The sequence below is a fragment of the Phoca vitulina genome, unplaced genomic scaffold, assembly GCF_004348235.1.
Source record: "Phoca vitulina isolate PV1807 unplaced genomic scaffold, GSC_HSeal_1.0 scaffold19, whole genome shotgun sequence".
In the NCBI taxonomy this organism is placed as follows: domain Eukaryota; kingdom Metazoa; phylum Chordata; class Mammalia; order Carnivora; family Phocidae; genus Phoca; species Phoca vitulina.
Window position 1 is genome coordinate 23,957,973 of NW_022589722.1, and position 15,202 is coordinate 23,973,174.

The 15,202-nt window shown below is 58.0% G+C and overlaps 1 protein-coding gene and 1 long non-coding RNA gene across 2 annotated transcripts in view; one reads left to right on the forward strand and one right to left on the reverse strand.

Moving 5' to 3' along the window:
* Positions 1-391: 391 nt before the first annotated feature.
* The window catches only part of TMPRSS6 (transmembrane serine protease 6), a 36,306-nt gene continuing 21,495 nt past the window's right edge, over positions 392-15,202 (reverse strand). The window contains exons 11-18 of the mRNA XM_032416550.1: positions 8,222-8,367; positions 7,751-7,849; positions 6,688-6,801; positions 5,270-5,386; positions 4,817-4,985; positions 3,247-3,518; positions 1,404-1,540; positions 392-867 (exon numbers count right to left, since the gene is read on the reverse strand). Coding sequence (XP_032272441.1) covers positions 709-867; positions 1,404-1,540; positions 3,247-3,518; positions 4,817-4,985; positions 5,270-5,386; positions 6,688-6,801; positions 7,751-7,849; positions 8,222-8,367 — 1,213 coding nt within the window. The 3' untranslated portion in view covers positions 392-708. The remainder of the gene's footprint in view (positions 868-1,403; positions 1,541-3,246; positions 3,519-4,816; positions 4,986-5,269; positions 5,387-6,687; positions 6,802-7,750; positions 7,850-8,221; positions 8,368-15,202) is intronic.
* Positions 3,324-10,273, forward strand: LOC116639866. The gene is made up of 4 exons (XR_004300935.1): positions 3,324-3,409; positions 3,876-3,985; positions 6,668-6,825; positions 10,182-10,273. It is a non-coding gene; the product is annotated as an uncharacterized LOC116639866 (long non-coding RNA).

The following is a 15,202-nucleotide window of genomic DNA, read 5'->3' on the forward strand; positions in this document are numbered from 1 at the left end:
CAGAGTGTGCTCAGTCAAGAGTGTGGGGTTGATGCCCCGGGCCCCATTCAAACCCCACAGCAGGGCCTCAGATCAAACGGCTTTATTCCTCAGGGCAATGGAGCTCACTTCCAGGTGTGAGTGGGCAGTGGAGGCCCAGGGGACAGGTAGGGGTGGGGTGAGGACCCTAGACCTGGGGCTCTCCCCACCCTTTGGCTTACGGTGGCAGCTGGCCCACTTGGCTGTCTCCAGGGCTGTGGGGCCCCTCCTTGGGGGTGCCTCCCATCCCCACCCCTCAAGTTTACAGGCTGAATCTGCTCTCTGCATTGGCGGAGGGGAGCTCAGACACCCCTATTGGGACCCGGAAGCCCCATTATCACTGCTGAACCATTCCCCCCCCCCCCCCCCCCAGGTCAGCAGCAGAAGAAGGAGAAGGAGGAGAGAGAATCAGGAGGCAACAGGGCTGGATGTGAACCCCTCCTGCTGGGCCTGCTGACCATCCAGGCTCTGGGGTGCAGGGGGAGTCCACCCCCAGCTGATGGATCTTCTCCTACTGTTGCCCTCCCTGGGGCAGATGTCAGGGAGCAGGTTGGGGGACAACGGGATGCTACCTCCTGCCTCCACGAGGCCCCCCTGCTGCCCCCAGAATACTTGTTCCCCTGCCCAGTGGGTGCCCCGGACTCTCTGAGTCCAGGAGGTGGGTCCCAGCTCTGCAGGGAGGGAAGCTCCTCAGGTCAGCACCTGCTGGATCCAGCCAATCACCCCTGTGATGCGGGTGTAGACACCAAAGTAGTTGGGCCGGCCACAGCCCAGGCCCCAGCTGACCAGCCCCGCCAGGAACCAGCGGCCACTGGGCTCCTTGCACACCAGTGGACCTCCCGAGTCGCCCTGAAAGGGGGAGACAAGAGACAGGTCTGCATCAGGGTAAGCTGGGGGTCCTGACTACTGGGAGTCTTCCAGGTGACAAGAGGCTCTTGGGAAGTCTTCTGCCTCCCCTGCTCCTGATCAGTGGAGAGAGCCCAGAGCAGCCCTGCTGGTCCTTCCACAGGTCCTGGCTGTCGTGGAAGAGTACACGTGTGTCCCCACTCCTCTCTGCCTCCCTTTTGTGGGCTCCTTCCATTCCTAGCTCCTGTGTCCCCTTGGGTAAAGTGCCTTGCTTGGCAGGGGGCAGAACTGGGTTTGAGCCTTAGACCTGCCCACCGCAGCTCTCTTGTGCTCTGGGGCCTATAACTTGGTGCAGGTCCCTCCACCTCCCCGAACCTCAGCTTCCTTATTGGTAAAGTTGGGACAGCCATCCCGGCCTTGCTGGGAGGCCGTGGGGCTTCAGCAGGCTGGTGTGAGCAGAGGGCCAGGCCTTGCATGATGTGAGTGGCGCCTGCCCGCCCGCCCTCCCTCCTCTCAGCCACCCACCCCCAAGGCGTCACCTGACAGGCATCCTTCTTGCCCTTGCGGTAGCCAGCGCACAGCATGCGGGGTGTCACCTGGTAGCGATAGGCCTCGCTGCACAGGTCCTGTGGGATCAGCTGCACGTCCACCTTCTGCAGACCGTTGCTGGTGGGGCCTGCCCAGTGGGGTCGGGGGCAGAAGGCAGAGATGAGAGTGGACTCTTCCTTCCACTTTTCCCCTTGCAGCTCGGGAGCCCCCCTTCATCTCTCCTGCTCTGCCCGCCCCCTACCCCTCCGCCTCGCCTCACCGTCACTCTGTTCTGGCCCCTCGTGGCCTACGGGGACAGAGTCCCCACCCAAAGCCTATCTGGACTAGTGTCCTTCTCCCTGCCGCCCCTCCTGCTTGAGGCCTCTTGGCCAGTGCCCCCTTGTTCTGTGACAGCCCCTGGGAGATTTTTCCAGAGCACACATCTGACCCTACACTCTCCTCCTAAAATTCATCAGTGTCTCCCCACTGTCCAGCCCAGTGCTTTGCCAGGGCCCCCCAGGGAGGGCCCCCAGGGAGCTTCATTCCACACTGTGCCTGGTCCCACCCCAAGATCTGGTCTGTTTGGCTAGGGTGGGACTCAATGTTGGTGTTTTTCTGGAAGCCCTCAGTTGGTTTTAAAGTGCAGGTCAGGCAAACTCCTGGCTCAAGCCCCTTACAATGGCCAATGAGGCCGTCCTGTCCTTCCCGCCAGTCCTCACCCATTTCCGCCTGCCCCCAGCTCCCCTCTGGTGCAGGGTGTTCTCGAGACTCCCTGGGTTGCCACCTGTACGCTTAACAGGAACACCTCTCTCCCCCACGTGGACACCGCCGACTTGTCCTCCCAGCCTTGGCTTAGCCAGCCCCTGTCCGGAAGCCTCCCTGACCCCACCTGGCTAGGCCCCTCCTCTGGGCTGCACCTCCCCACCCATGTCAGCTCTAAGCACTGTCTCCCCCAAGAATGTTCTCTTTTCATCCCTATAGCCCATCTTTGCCCAACTCGAGGCCTGGCATACAGTAGGTGCTCATAAATGTGTCCTTGAATGAGTGAGCAAATGAACCAATCCTTGCTTTACTGCTATCCTCCATCATCCCCTTGAACAAGTCACTTCTCATCTGAGCCTCAGTTTCCCCATCTTTAAAGTATCTCTACAGTCCTGCCTGCCTCCAGATTGTAAATCACTGTCCCCATCTTTAAAGCCACCCTCTTTAAGGGTGCAGGGCATGGCTGTGGTTATGCTGGCCTGGGCCTGCCTGTATTCACAGAACAGACATGGCCCCTAGGGATGGTGAGTTTAGGTGGGAAGGGGAGAGGCCCCCTGCTTCAGGGGCAGTAGCAGGAATAGCAGGGCTCTGGGGTCAGGCAGTCCTCGGTGCCAGTCCCTGTTCCAACCCTCTCTGGCTGGGCGACTTGGAAGAACTGCTAAAATGGGACCATAATTCCCAGCCTTAGGGGTATTGGGTGGATTAAATGAGACCACGTTCCCTAAAATCCAACCTCCATGTAGAAAGTCATCTGTGCCCAAGGAGCAGAGGTTGGAGCTTGCCCGTGGGCTGTTGGGTTCCTAACCTGCCCCATCACTTCACACATATCCCGCAAGGTAACCTCCCACGCCCTCTGTTCCCTTTAAACGCACGTTCTGGAAGGAGGGAAGGGCCTGGAAGGCAGGAGCCACCCGCTATGGTAAAAGCTTGTTTTCTTCTGTGACATCCAACCCGGGTTGATCCCAGCACCAGAGGGCCCCTGGGGTGGAGCCCTGGGGCCCCTCGCCCGGCCCCCTCCAGGCTCGGAAGCCTCGGGAGGCGGACCGCACCCCACCTCCCCTGATCTGCCCTCCAGCAGCCCAGCCGGCTCACCGCCCTCGCGCAGGGCACCCCAGCCCGTGATCCAGCAGTGCAGGCCCGGCTCGAAGAAGTGGGAGCGCGCGGGCAGGCAGACGGGTTGCACGGTGGCCGAGCGCACCACCGGGTGGTCGAGCTGCAGCAGGGCCACGTCGTAGTCGTGGCTGTCCTCCTCGTGGTAAGGGTGCAGGAGCAGGCGGCTCACCTTGAAGGACACCTCGCCCGGCCAGCGGGAGCTCTGCCACACCTTGCCCAGGAACACCGTCCACAGCGCGGGGGAGGCCATGCTGTGGGGGGGGGGGAGGGGGTGCGCGCTCAGCCGCCACCTCTCTCATCCCAGACCCGTAGGCTAGCCGGCTTCCCCACCCGCGACCCCGGCGGTCACACCCGTCCCTTCCCCACTCTGGAAAGCCGACTGCTGAGCAGTGGTACAGCCAGCGGTGCTGGCGCCGGAGTCCACCTGCCCGGGTTCCAGTCCCAGCTTTATCCCGCCCTAGGTACGTGTGTGCTCCTCTACGCCTCAGTGTCCTGTCTTCTACTCCTAGGTTACTGGGGGGAGCTCAGTAAGACTGTACATGTGAAAAATCAGCACAGTGCCAGGCAGTGACAAAGAGTCCTCTCCTTTTTGTCTGTGCACCTTACAGATGGGGCTGCTGTGAGCTTGCGGAGACCTGCTGGTCCGCCCTGGGAGGGGGTGGGCCTTGAGTATGCAGCAATCAGCCGAGACGGGGTGGCGAAGACCCCTGCATGCCAGGTCAGCGCCCAGGGCTTGCTTTACCTCAAGGGCCGCGGGGAGCCGGGGAAGCAGTGAGAGTGAGGTGGTCAGACTGCACCCAGAAAGAGCACCCAGGCCCCTGGGGAGGGGATGCAAAGCGGAGCCAGGCTCTGGGCTGGCCCGAGGTGCTGGGGGTGTGTGGACAGGCAGCGGCTGAGGATTGGTCCAGCGCACCGAGAGCACTTGCTGTCTGGCTCTGGATGTAAAGGGCGTGGGGTGGGGTGCCGTGGTGGCTCCTGGTCTTTGGCTGGGGACAATGTGGACCCGGGACAGAAAAGGAGGTGTCGGAGGGGAGTCCAGGACTGGTGGGGCCCAGGAGATGGAGTGCTGCCAGCCCACCATGCGATGGAGATGTCTGGGGGGCTGGGTGGGATGTCCCTTCTTGGAGGCTTCTTGGGCCCCACTCACCAGGTCACAGGCACCTGGCAGAGGGAGGGGGGCATGGCCTAGGGCCAAGTGGGGCAGTTCTGTTCTCTGCTGTACCCCTAGGGTCTGGCACAGCTCCCTAGTAGGAGCACGATACCTATTGCTGAATGGCTGAGTGAATACAGGAATGAATGAGTGAATGAATCACTAACCCAACTTAAAGCAAGATTTCAAAAGCAGGGCAGGGAGGTTGAGCAACCTTTCCAGGGGCATGGACTATGTTCATGGAGCCAGGACTGAACCCAAGCGTTCAAACAGCAAGTCTGATGGGCTTCCCACCACCCTTCCCTCCTGCTTGGATCTCAGACCCACTGTCCCTGCCTGCCAGGCCTCCCCTCCCCTCTCCCATCTCTTGTGGTCTCGGGCCCCACGGCCCCCGCTCACCTGTCCTCCTGGAAGCAGTGGGCAGCTGTTATCACCCAGCGGTCAGCGATGAGCGCCCCCCCACAGATGTGTCGGCCCCGAACCTGGAGGCTGGCCTGCCAGGGCCACTCACCCTCTGAAGACACGGCCCCGCCCACTATGCGGCCGGAGGGGCCTTGGAGGCCACAGTCTGGGGGCGCGGGGAGGGACAGGGACGGCCAGAAGCCAGTGAGGAATGGACACAGAGAGAGACGGAGAAGGGGAGGCAGAGAGGAAGGCCAAAGGAAAGGTGGAGGGGGATGGGAAAGAGAATGAAGGAGAGGCAGGACCCAGAGTGGGTGCAGAGGCGGGACAGAAAGAGACAAAGTGAGCTCTCCCTCAGCTTCCCAGTGCGGCCCCTCCCTCCCTCCCACACTCAGGGCCCTGCAGGTAGAGGGGGTCCTCTGCCCCCACCCCCGGCCCCTTTTGGCTCACCACAGTGCCGCTCGTCAGAGCCGTCCCTGCAGTCGGGAAGCCCGTCACACTGCGGGTTGGGCTTCTTCACGCAGCTGTGGTCCTCACACTGGAAGGTGAACGTCCCACAAGGCACCCCTGGGGGAGAGGGGGTGGGGGCAGGGCATGGAGGGTGGGTCCCTGAGCCCCAGGGAGCCTCCAAAACAAGGCCCAGGGAAGGTGGAGCCTGGAAGAGGCCAGGAGGAGACTGGGGAGGGATCCCTTGAGCACACTGAAGGGTCCCCCAAGGCTCCTGTAGGGTCTCCTAAAAAGGCAGGCCATGTCCCTTCACCCCCCTCAGACTGGTCTGTCGAGAGTAAGGCTGTGTCTCCACTTTCAGTAGGCTCCCAGGAACAGGGCTATGCCTCTCCCATCAGTCTAAGGCTCCCCTCCTAGCCCGGCCTTCCTCCAGATCCTGGCCCCACCCAGCCGCCCACCCGCTCCTCACTGTCTTCACCGTGAAGAACTTTCTGCGCCCCCACCTGGTCTTGGCCTGCTCTCCTTTCCTCCTGCTGATTTAAATTTTACCTCTCTGCAAGGCCAAGTTCAAAGCCCACATCTTGTAGGAAGCTTTCCCTGCCTGATGTCCTCCTGCACTCCAATCTTCCCATGCTACTGGACATGATGTCCAGAAGGCATTGGGCCAGAGACAGTCACCCATCACGTCTTCCTACTAGCAGATAATTCCAAAGGGCAGGGACCACCTCACCGGTGTCTATTATTCCCACTCCTTCACTCTGTTTACCTATCACTGGCTTGTCTGCAGGTGTTGGATGGATGGATTAGGATGGATGGATGGATGGATGAGTGGGTGGATGGATGGATGAGTGGGTGGATGGATGGATGAGTGGGTGGATGGATGGATGGATAAAACAATGGACACAGACAGGAGATTGGATAGATCAACAAATGGGTGGGTTGATGGTCTAGTAGGGAGACTGACAAACAGCTAGAAGGATGGATAAATGAGTGGATGTAAGGACCAACAGACAAACAGATAGTTACATCAACGGATGGATGCATGCATACATGCATTCATGGATGCATGGATGGAGGATGGAACAATGGACACACAGGTAGTTAGGTGAACTAATAAATGGGTAGATTGATGGCTCAGTGGATAGGGAGATAGGTGGGTGGACAGGTGGATGGATGGATGAATGAGTGGATGTATGAATCAATGCACAGATAGGTGGTTGGGGAGGCCATAAGATGGATGGATGGATGGATGGATGGATGGATGGATGGATGGATGGATAAGCGTCCATAGAGATGGGTCGGTGAGTGTTTGGACAAGAGGGCAGACACCTTTCCTGAAGAAGCATACAGAAGGGCTGGACTGTCCTGGCTGAGCCCATTATTTGGTTTCCCTCTGGATAGCTGGTCCTACCCCAGCCTACCTTCCTGGCACTGCTCTTCATCACTCCCGTTGAGACAGTCAGGCTGCCGGTCACAGACTCTGGACAGTGAGATGCACGTGCTGTCTTCTTGGCACTGAAATGTGGCTCTGCAAACTGCGTGGGGACACACAGAGGCAGGTGAGAGGAAGCCTGAGGAGCCGGGCTGGGACTTCGTGCTGTCTGTAGCACGTGTGTTATATTCTGTGCTAGGGCTATGAGTCTCTTTCTTAGCTACTTTACACCTGAGTCTCACAGCAACCCTGTGAGATACCCCCGTTTCATGGGTGGGAACAGAAGTGAAATGACCTGTCCAAGGTCATCTGGCTGAGCCAGAACCTGAAGCCAGATGCTCTAGTTCCAAATATGAGGCACCTTCCCCCGCACATCTCCCTTCCCTCCTGCTTCTCTCCCCAAGTATTTAAAACTTGGATGGGATGGGGTTGGGGGAGGTCTGGGGAGGTTGGGGGAGGTCAGACAAGAAAAGGCTGCCCTGATGGTGAATGTGGGGGCCAAAAGCCAGGACTCAGAAGGAGAGGCATTATTCTAAGAGAGTCCTGGCTGTGGGACCACCAGGGCCCCTGCTGCCAGGGCTGGGCGGTGGTGAGCATAACTCCAGGAAGAGTTGACAGCTCCAGTCCAAACCCCTGAAGTGGAGGGGTGGGGACCCCACTCAAGGGAGGAAGATACAGGATTCTCTCCTTGGCCACCCAGGGCTTGCCTTCCCGTTCCTGGTCCTCCATCCACTCTGTTCCTTCTTGGACAGCTGGCTGGGACAGAAGGCTGGGCACGATGGCCTGGTGGGGAGAAGCTGTGAGTTGGGAGTCAGGAGACCTGGGTCCCAGCTTGTCCCTGCTACCTCCCCAAACAGTGGCCCTGGGGAGCCCACTTTCTGACTCGGTGCTTCCATCTTGCCATCTCAGCACAGCGAGAGAGCCCACTTCCTGGGTGCTGATAAGAGGAACTGCACGTTTGGTGGGGGGATGTCTCTATTCAAAAAGGGGGGCTCGCCTTGGTGCACAGGGAAGGCAAAGAGAGAGGAGGGATGGGACGGGCAGGTGCCTACCGCAGTTTCTCTCGTCCAGGCCGTTGGGGCAGTCCTTGACCCCGTCGCAGGCAGGCACACATAGTCCGTTCACAGAGCAGAGGAACGCTCCCGGGCAGGCTGCACAGGGAGGGCGCCATCAGGACGCATGTCATCACGCAGACACGTGCAGACACGCTGCTCTTGCGTGCTCACACATGTACCCACGTGTGCACACACCCATCCGCACAGCGCATGTGGACAGACATGTCCCACGTACACAGCACACACACAGGTCTGTATGAGTGTGTGTGCCCGCTGAACGCAGGTGACAGCCTTGCCTGTGGGGGCACACACAGAGCCCAGGTATCGTGCGCACGCGTGCGCGCGCATACACACACACACAGTCCTTTGGTGCAGCCTCTTGGTGCTTCCGGGGATGGGAAGGAGGCAGGGAGGAGCTGCAGGGGCATCGAGGGCGCCCGCCCCCCTCCCCGGGCTGCTCATACTCACGATCGGACTGGTTGTACAAGCCGTAGTGCACCTGCACGCCGGGCCCGGTGAGGGGGATCTGGGACGTGAAGTTGACCGTGATGCCGGCAGTGGCCACCACGGGGATCCTCTCGGCGTAGGGCTGCAGGGTGCGCAGGCCACAGAGCCTGGGGGTGACAGAGACAGACTCAGGGCCGCAGGGCCAGCCCCAGGGAAGGGACGGCTTCCATGCACAGACAGGGCAAGGGCAGAGCAGCCGCAGGGGAAGGGGGAGCTGCACCCCCACCTTCACCTTCTCTGTCTTGTTTTCTCCCTTGGGTGACCGCTCACCCCCAGAGTCATCTTCTAGAAATCAGACTGTCATTCCCCTGCTCAAAAACCTTCAATGGTTCCCCAATCCCTGCAGGATAAAATGCAAAGTCTGGATTCTAGCCCCAGTCACCTGGGAGCTGTGAGATCCTAGCAAGTCAGGGTCCTTCCCTGAGCCTCACTTCCCCCCCCCCCTTATAAGATAAGGGGAACTATCATCTCTGTTGACTCCAAATCTGACAGAGCTTCAGTGTGTCCGCAGAGGCAAGAGTCCTTGGAAGGTCTACTCTGTGTAGATAGGAGAGGACGCTCCCCTTGTGCTCGGCGTGGGGGAGGAGGCAGCAGTGTGCCCCGTTCAGGCTCGGCCCTTCCCACTGAGAAGGTTCCACAGCCCTGGGGTCTCCCTGTGACTCCCTGGACCTGAGGGAGGCACCACTTCTGCTCCCAGGACCGATGCAATAGCACAGGGCTGAGGGGCGTCCCCTCCGTCATGGCGGCACTAAGGTGGGACCATTCCCCAACCAGGGGAGGAGCCTCACACCCCGGCTGGACTCCCCCACCCCAATGTGATACTCTTGTTCCCACAGAGCAGGTGGGAGAACCCCCACAGAGGGGTGAAATTCTTCCCAGAGAGCAGCTAGGGATCTTCCCATCTCCAGGGATGGAGGGCACAGGGAGTTTATCCCACATGGTGTCTGGGCACATCCCACCTCCCAGAGCAAGTGGGCTCGCTTTCCCCACCAAGTGGGTGCAACCACTCCCCCAGAGGGATGGGTGCTCCCCAGACAGCAGCCTGGGGTTCCCTCCCTCCGCAGGTGGGACACCTTCACAGAACAGATGGGTCAGTCTCCTCAGCTCATAGGCATGCCCCCCACGGGGAAGGGAGCACCCTCACAGAGCACATAGGAACGCCTTTACAGACGAGGGAAGCACACCCAGAGCACAGGTCAGAAAACAGGCAGCGAGAAGTGAAAGTGCCCCCAGCAGAGAAGGCAGGGGGAACTCAAGAGAGCAGGTGGGAGTGCCCCAAAGCATGATGGGAGCATCCCACAGCAGATGCAACAGCCCACAGAGCAGGCATCTAACTCCCAGGAGGGCCAGTACTCCCTCGGAACTTCTAGAATATGGCAAGCACTTCATAGTTCAGTTAATTAGTCGACAAGCTAATCAAGAAACAACTGAGGAAGATTTGGGGTTGTCTTGTCCGGCCGCTCCCTCATCGGCAGCAACACTGCAAGGCCTCATTGCACAGAGATTCGGAGGTTCTTGCAGCAGGTCCAATCTTGTGAGACCGGAATTGTTCTCATCCTGTGTTCCAGAGGAGGCTCGTGAAGGGAATGGCGGAGGTCAGCCAGAATCCAGCCTCCTGGGGACCTAGGAGGACCCAGCCAGCCTGCTCCGGGGGCAGCGGGGCGGGGGGAGATGGGTACCTTGGCTCTCACTGCAACGGGAGCTCCAGGGGCTGAGTGCCCACGTTTCCCGTGTTCCTGCACAGACCTGAGGTACGGCCTCCCCGTACTGTCTGGCTACGGTGAATCATATTCTTGCCCCCAAACCAACCAACAGTCCTCAAAGTGCGGTCCGGGGACCACCGGGGCTCCAAAGTAAAAATTATTTTCATAATAATGCTCAGGTAATATTTGCCTTTTTCACTCCCTGTGGAATTTTCCAGAGACTACGTGACGTGTGAGACGGCAACTCGATGGAATACAGACACAGATGTGTATATCCAGTTCTGGTCTATTAATCCGGTTTAAAAGAAAGTCGCAAAAAGGTCAAATGATGATATATTTCTCGCCAAATGCTTTTGGCTTTGGGAAATATAATTAGTTTTTTCTAAAATATGTTATTTATGTTAAAATTGTAATGGGTTTCTTTTAAATGAATTGATAAATGTTTCTAACTTTTCTTAGTTGTAATGTCTCATGCTGTGCGTAGAGATACTGTAACCTGCACAAAAGCCCTCTGAGTGCTCAATAATTTTAAAGAGTGTAAAGAGGCCCCGAGGTGGATAATACTGAGACTCCCGGCTCTCCACCAGGACTCCTCCAGCCCCGGGGGACAAGACAGGGATAAGATGCCACTAGGGGGCACCCCCGAGCAGGCCTGGCCCTTCTTGGCCTGTTAAAAAACTAAGTAAATGGACTTTTGGCTGTCTGTCTGTCTGTTTTAAAAGTGGACAAACAAATGCTATAATGGATTGCTGTCCCCTGAGCGTTTCCCTGAGGAGTGGACAGGGGAGCTAGGGGTGGGAAATACTGGGCAGGGGGAAATGCGTCAAGTATACCCCTGACCATGCAGAAGGTTTGGGGACATAGGACGCTGTCCCCACACGGTCATGGAGGGGTTGTGGAGAGACAGGGAAGGAACCAGAGCCAGGTCGGAGAGGAGTGGAACATTTCAATCTGAGGGCTGCGTGGTCACCCTGAGCTTTGGCCAGGGGCTCTAAGGTACAAGTGAGGGCTGACAAGACATTTTCTCTGCTGGCATCTGAAAGAACAAAGTCCAGAATCAGCCCGTGGCCCAGCCTCGTACCCCAGGACCCCCACCCCCACCCCGGGCAGCATGTGGTTCTCACCCTGGAGGCCTGGGGCAGGGGCTGGTGGCGGTATTCCTGGGGCAAGGCTCTCCATAACAGTTCAAGGTAGAGGCTACAATCTAGTGACTCAGGCTGAGTCACCCAACTTAAGGATGGTCTGTTTGGTCTGTGCAGTGTTAAAATAAATTTTTTTTTCAAGTTCAGTTGCCAGCTAATTTCACATAATATACTAGATTCTTGCTTCTTCTGAAAAACGAGCCCCAGAAACACTGGCTGGAAGTAATCAGAGGCCATCCGAATTAGGCAGAGCATGTGAGTCCCTGCTAACTAGTCCCTCCCTCTCCCGCTCTCCCCCACACAGCCTGCCTCCCAGAGCTGTGCTCCAGCTGGGCCCCTGTGTGCATCTGCATTTCTGGATCCTGCTGTAGAGACTTCTGGGGGAGGGTATGCATCCTCTGGCTAATTCCACCCCAACCACCAAATGCCACCTCCTCCCCCACGAGCCCTCTCCAAGAGGCACCAGGAGTCTGAAGGCTGTGGAACCCACCTCTCAGCTACAAAGTGCAGGGTCTGGAGGCACATTTTTGCACAGTGGCTGGCTTGCTTTCTCCCCTCCGTGGATTGGGGATTTTTCCTTCTTGCCTCACCCAAACTGTAAGAAGGGACTCTGTCAACTTTCTTGCATATTAACAACTCTACACAGGGAGAAATTCAAGAAAGAGTGGATGGGTGGTTGGGTAGGTGGATTGGTGGATGGATGGATGGATGGATGGAAGGGTGGGTGGATGGATGGATGGAAGAGTGGGTGGATGGATGGATGGAAAGAATGAAGGAAGGATGGAGGGATGGGTGTCTGGATGGAAGGGTAGGTGGATAGAAGGAAGGAAAGATAGGTGGATGGATGGATGGATGGATGGATGGATGGATGGATGGATGAAGGAAGGAAGGCTGGGTGGGTGGATGGATGGATGAATGGATGAAGGCAGCGAGGCTGAGTGGGTGGATAGATGGATGAATGCACACACACAGGCATTCCCTTCCCTAAGGACAGATTAAGTGGGAAGGAGGGTCAGAGAAGGCAAGCACTAAAGAAGGGAGAATGGCAGCATCTGACATGGTGACCAGAGCGCTGGACCCAGAGCTGCAGAGCTGAGTTGGAGGCCAGCTTTGCCACATGAATCAGCTGTGTGACCCTTGGGCACATCAGCGTCAGCAAGCTTCAGTTTTCACGTCTATAAAACGGGTGATAATATCTCCTTTGAAGGATGTTTTAAGGAACGAGAAACTGAGAAATGAGATGAGCAAATGACTTCTCTGGAAGCAAGTCACTGACACGGTCAGCCTATGAGCTCATCTTGGGCAGCAGCACGAGCTGTGCCCACCACACGGCCAGCACCCAGCGTCGGGGGCAGACACTCAGCCTGACCAGGAGCCCCTGGGGCTGCAGGCAGCGCTGGCCACCCAGGGGCCCAGGGGAGCCAAAGAGCCACCCCATAGGCAGGCCAGGCCGGAGGGGGCTCCAGCAGGCCTAAGAGCCAGTGGTTCTGTCTGTCCCATCAGTGGGACGGCAGGGGAAATGATAGGGCAGATGACAAGAAAAGTGACATCATAGGAGAGGAAGCTGGGCAAGAGGCAGATTCCCCGAAAGGGGGAAGCCTGTGCCGGGGTGACACCCAGCTCAAGCGGATTCTGCAAAACCACGCAGCTGGTGGCCAGTCTCACTAGGCCAAGTCCCTCCCCCGCCTCCAGGCCACTTAAAGGGCATGAGGTCTTGGCCGTGGGCACTGGGAGAAGCTGGTAGGAAGCAGCAAGGTGGGGAAAGGCAGAAAGCGCTCAGAGGAGCGAGGCCACAAGCCCGAGGATGCCCAGCCAGCGGAGGGAGCCCGGACCAGCCTTCCCTCATCACTACGCTGACACCTGCAGGGCAAGTCACCTTCTCCCCCAACCCACCCCCCGTTGCTCCTTGTCCATGGCCATTCTGGGTCCAAGGACTGCGCCTCCCCTCCCTACATGCCCTGTGCCTGCAAATCAACACCGTTCCCCAGACTTCTCATATCTTTGCCACCCACACAAGTAAATTTTCCAACAAATGCTCATTCAAAGAATTTCCCAGCATCTACATTGGATGATCATTATCAAAAAAGATCATAACTAAAGGAAATGGTTTGTCCGGTGCTTATGGTTTGGAGGTAGACCTCTGCCTTCCCTTCCGTGCTCAGACATGGGCAACAGCCTGGGGGCAGGCCTGGGGACATTAGTCTCCACCTGGGGACCCCGGATCCTTCACGAAGGTCTCAGAAGATAGAGATGGGACTTCCCAGGCCGTTCTCAGAACTGGCAGGAGCCACAGAAGCTGTCGGTCCTCCCACCAGGATGCCAGTGGATTGGTCAGGAGTGCCGTGGCCAAGAGAGTGAACAGCCAGCACGGCTGCTCAGAGCTCCGCAGGAAGACTCTGCACGAAGCGGAGCATTTAGGTGTGCGTGGGTACGTGCACAGACTCGGGCACACAAAGCACGGGTGTGCGTACCACACGCGCTCTGGATCTGACCGCCTTGCTCAATTCTGGCTTCCCCCACTTGCAATCTGGGTGAGGTGGTGCAAATGACTTCGCCTCTCTGTGCCTTGGGTTCCTCACTGGTCAGTGAAGGCAGGATGGGGCCTGTTTCCTCACCAAGTTGTTGAGGATGAAGGGAATGGCACCGCAAACCCCTGGCCCGGCATCAAGAGCCAGTCGTTAACTCCTGGTCGGTGCCTTCTAGAGCGGTGCTCTGTCTGGGCCTACAGGAGCCGGTGTCCTCCATCCCAGATCTCATTTAGTCTTGCCTGGGGCGGGGCGGGGCGGGGGGTCTGTTTCATGGCCAGTTTTCAGATGAGCTGCCGGAGGCTGGGAGAGGTGAGCCCTCGCTTGCAGGAAGGGAAGGAGCCAGGATTCCAACCCTGATCTGTCTGGCTTCAGCTCTCTGCACCTCACCAGCCTCATCTGGAGTGACATTTCACTAGGAACTAATACACACAACGTCTTTCTTCAGACATCTGTGTAAATGATAAGAAGTTGGGGCCCGGGGCTGGTCTAACCCTTCTATTGTATAGATGGGGAAGGTAGTGCTCCCAGAGTTCCACATAGACTCCCCTGAACACATCTCCAGCTCGCCATGAAGGACAGGGAGGCGTGGGACGAGAGAGAAGAGGGATGGGAGAGCCGTGCCCCATCAGGCCTCCCCCACCGCCCCCCCATCCACCACCTGACTGCACCCTGAAATCCCTCCAACCACTGAAAGGCAAAAGACCAGCAAGAGAAGCCAAGTCCTTAGGCTTAGGCATCTTAGGCCTCAGTTTCCCCTCCTGTACAATGGGTGAGGATTGGGTTCGATGGCCCGTCCAGTCCCTACTTTCTATAGCCCAGTGGTGCTTTGAGACACTGGGAGGGAGCCCCCTACATCCCCACTAGAACCTGTCTAGTGCCTGAAATCCCACCATCACAGCCTCATTCCTTTTAATTAGGACTCTCTCCATCTGGGGCCCACATTTAAAACCCAAGGGTAGCTCAGCAAGTCCCTAGAACCAGGGTCCATACCTTTGCCCAACCCCTCCTGGCTGTATCACGGAGAGAGAGGGAAGGCCCTCCATAGGGAGCATGGTGGGGACCATCCTCCATGTTCCCAGCTGGTGGTGGGTGTGGGAGAGGCTCTGACTGCAGGCCCGAATGGGCACCACCTAATCGTGCTGAGCCTCGACTCCCTTTCTGGGAAACGGAATGATGATGCCCTTGACGTCACGGGCCGGTGAGCCTGGCTCCTGGCAAATGCAATAGCCATGTGGGTGGAAGGGCAGGAGCGGCAGACCCTGGGCCCTCCTGCTCCTTCCTCAAGGAAGGGGTCAAGAGGGTGACAGGAAAAAATAGCATCATCATTCGAACAAGTGTGAAACGTGGGCCACTCCTACCATCATTCTGTGGGCTCCTGATGCTGAGGGATGAGCCCAGCCAGCCTCGGTCTGGGCAGGCCCCAGGAGGCTAGCAAGGGGGTCCCCAGGGCACTCCATGAGGGTAAAGGTCGTGGTGCCCAGAAATGTCACCCACACACTAGGATGTGGGATGCCTTTTGTTTCCCAAACAGCACGGGCCTGAAGTCACACCATCTCCCGTCACCCCCCA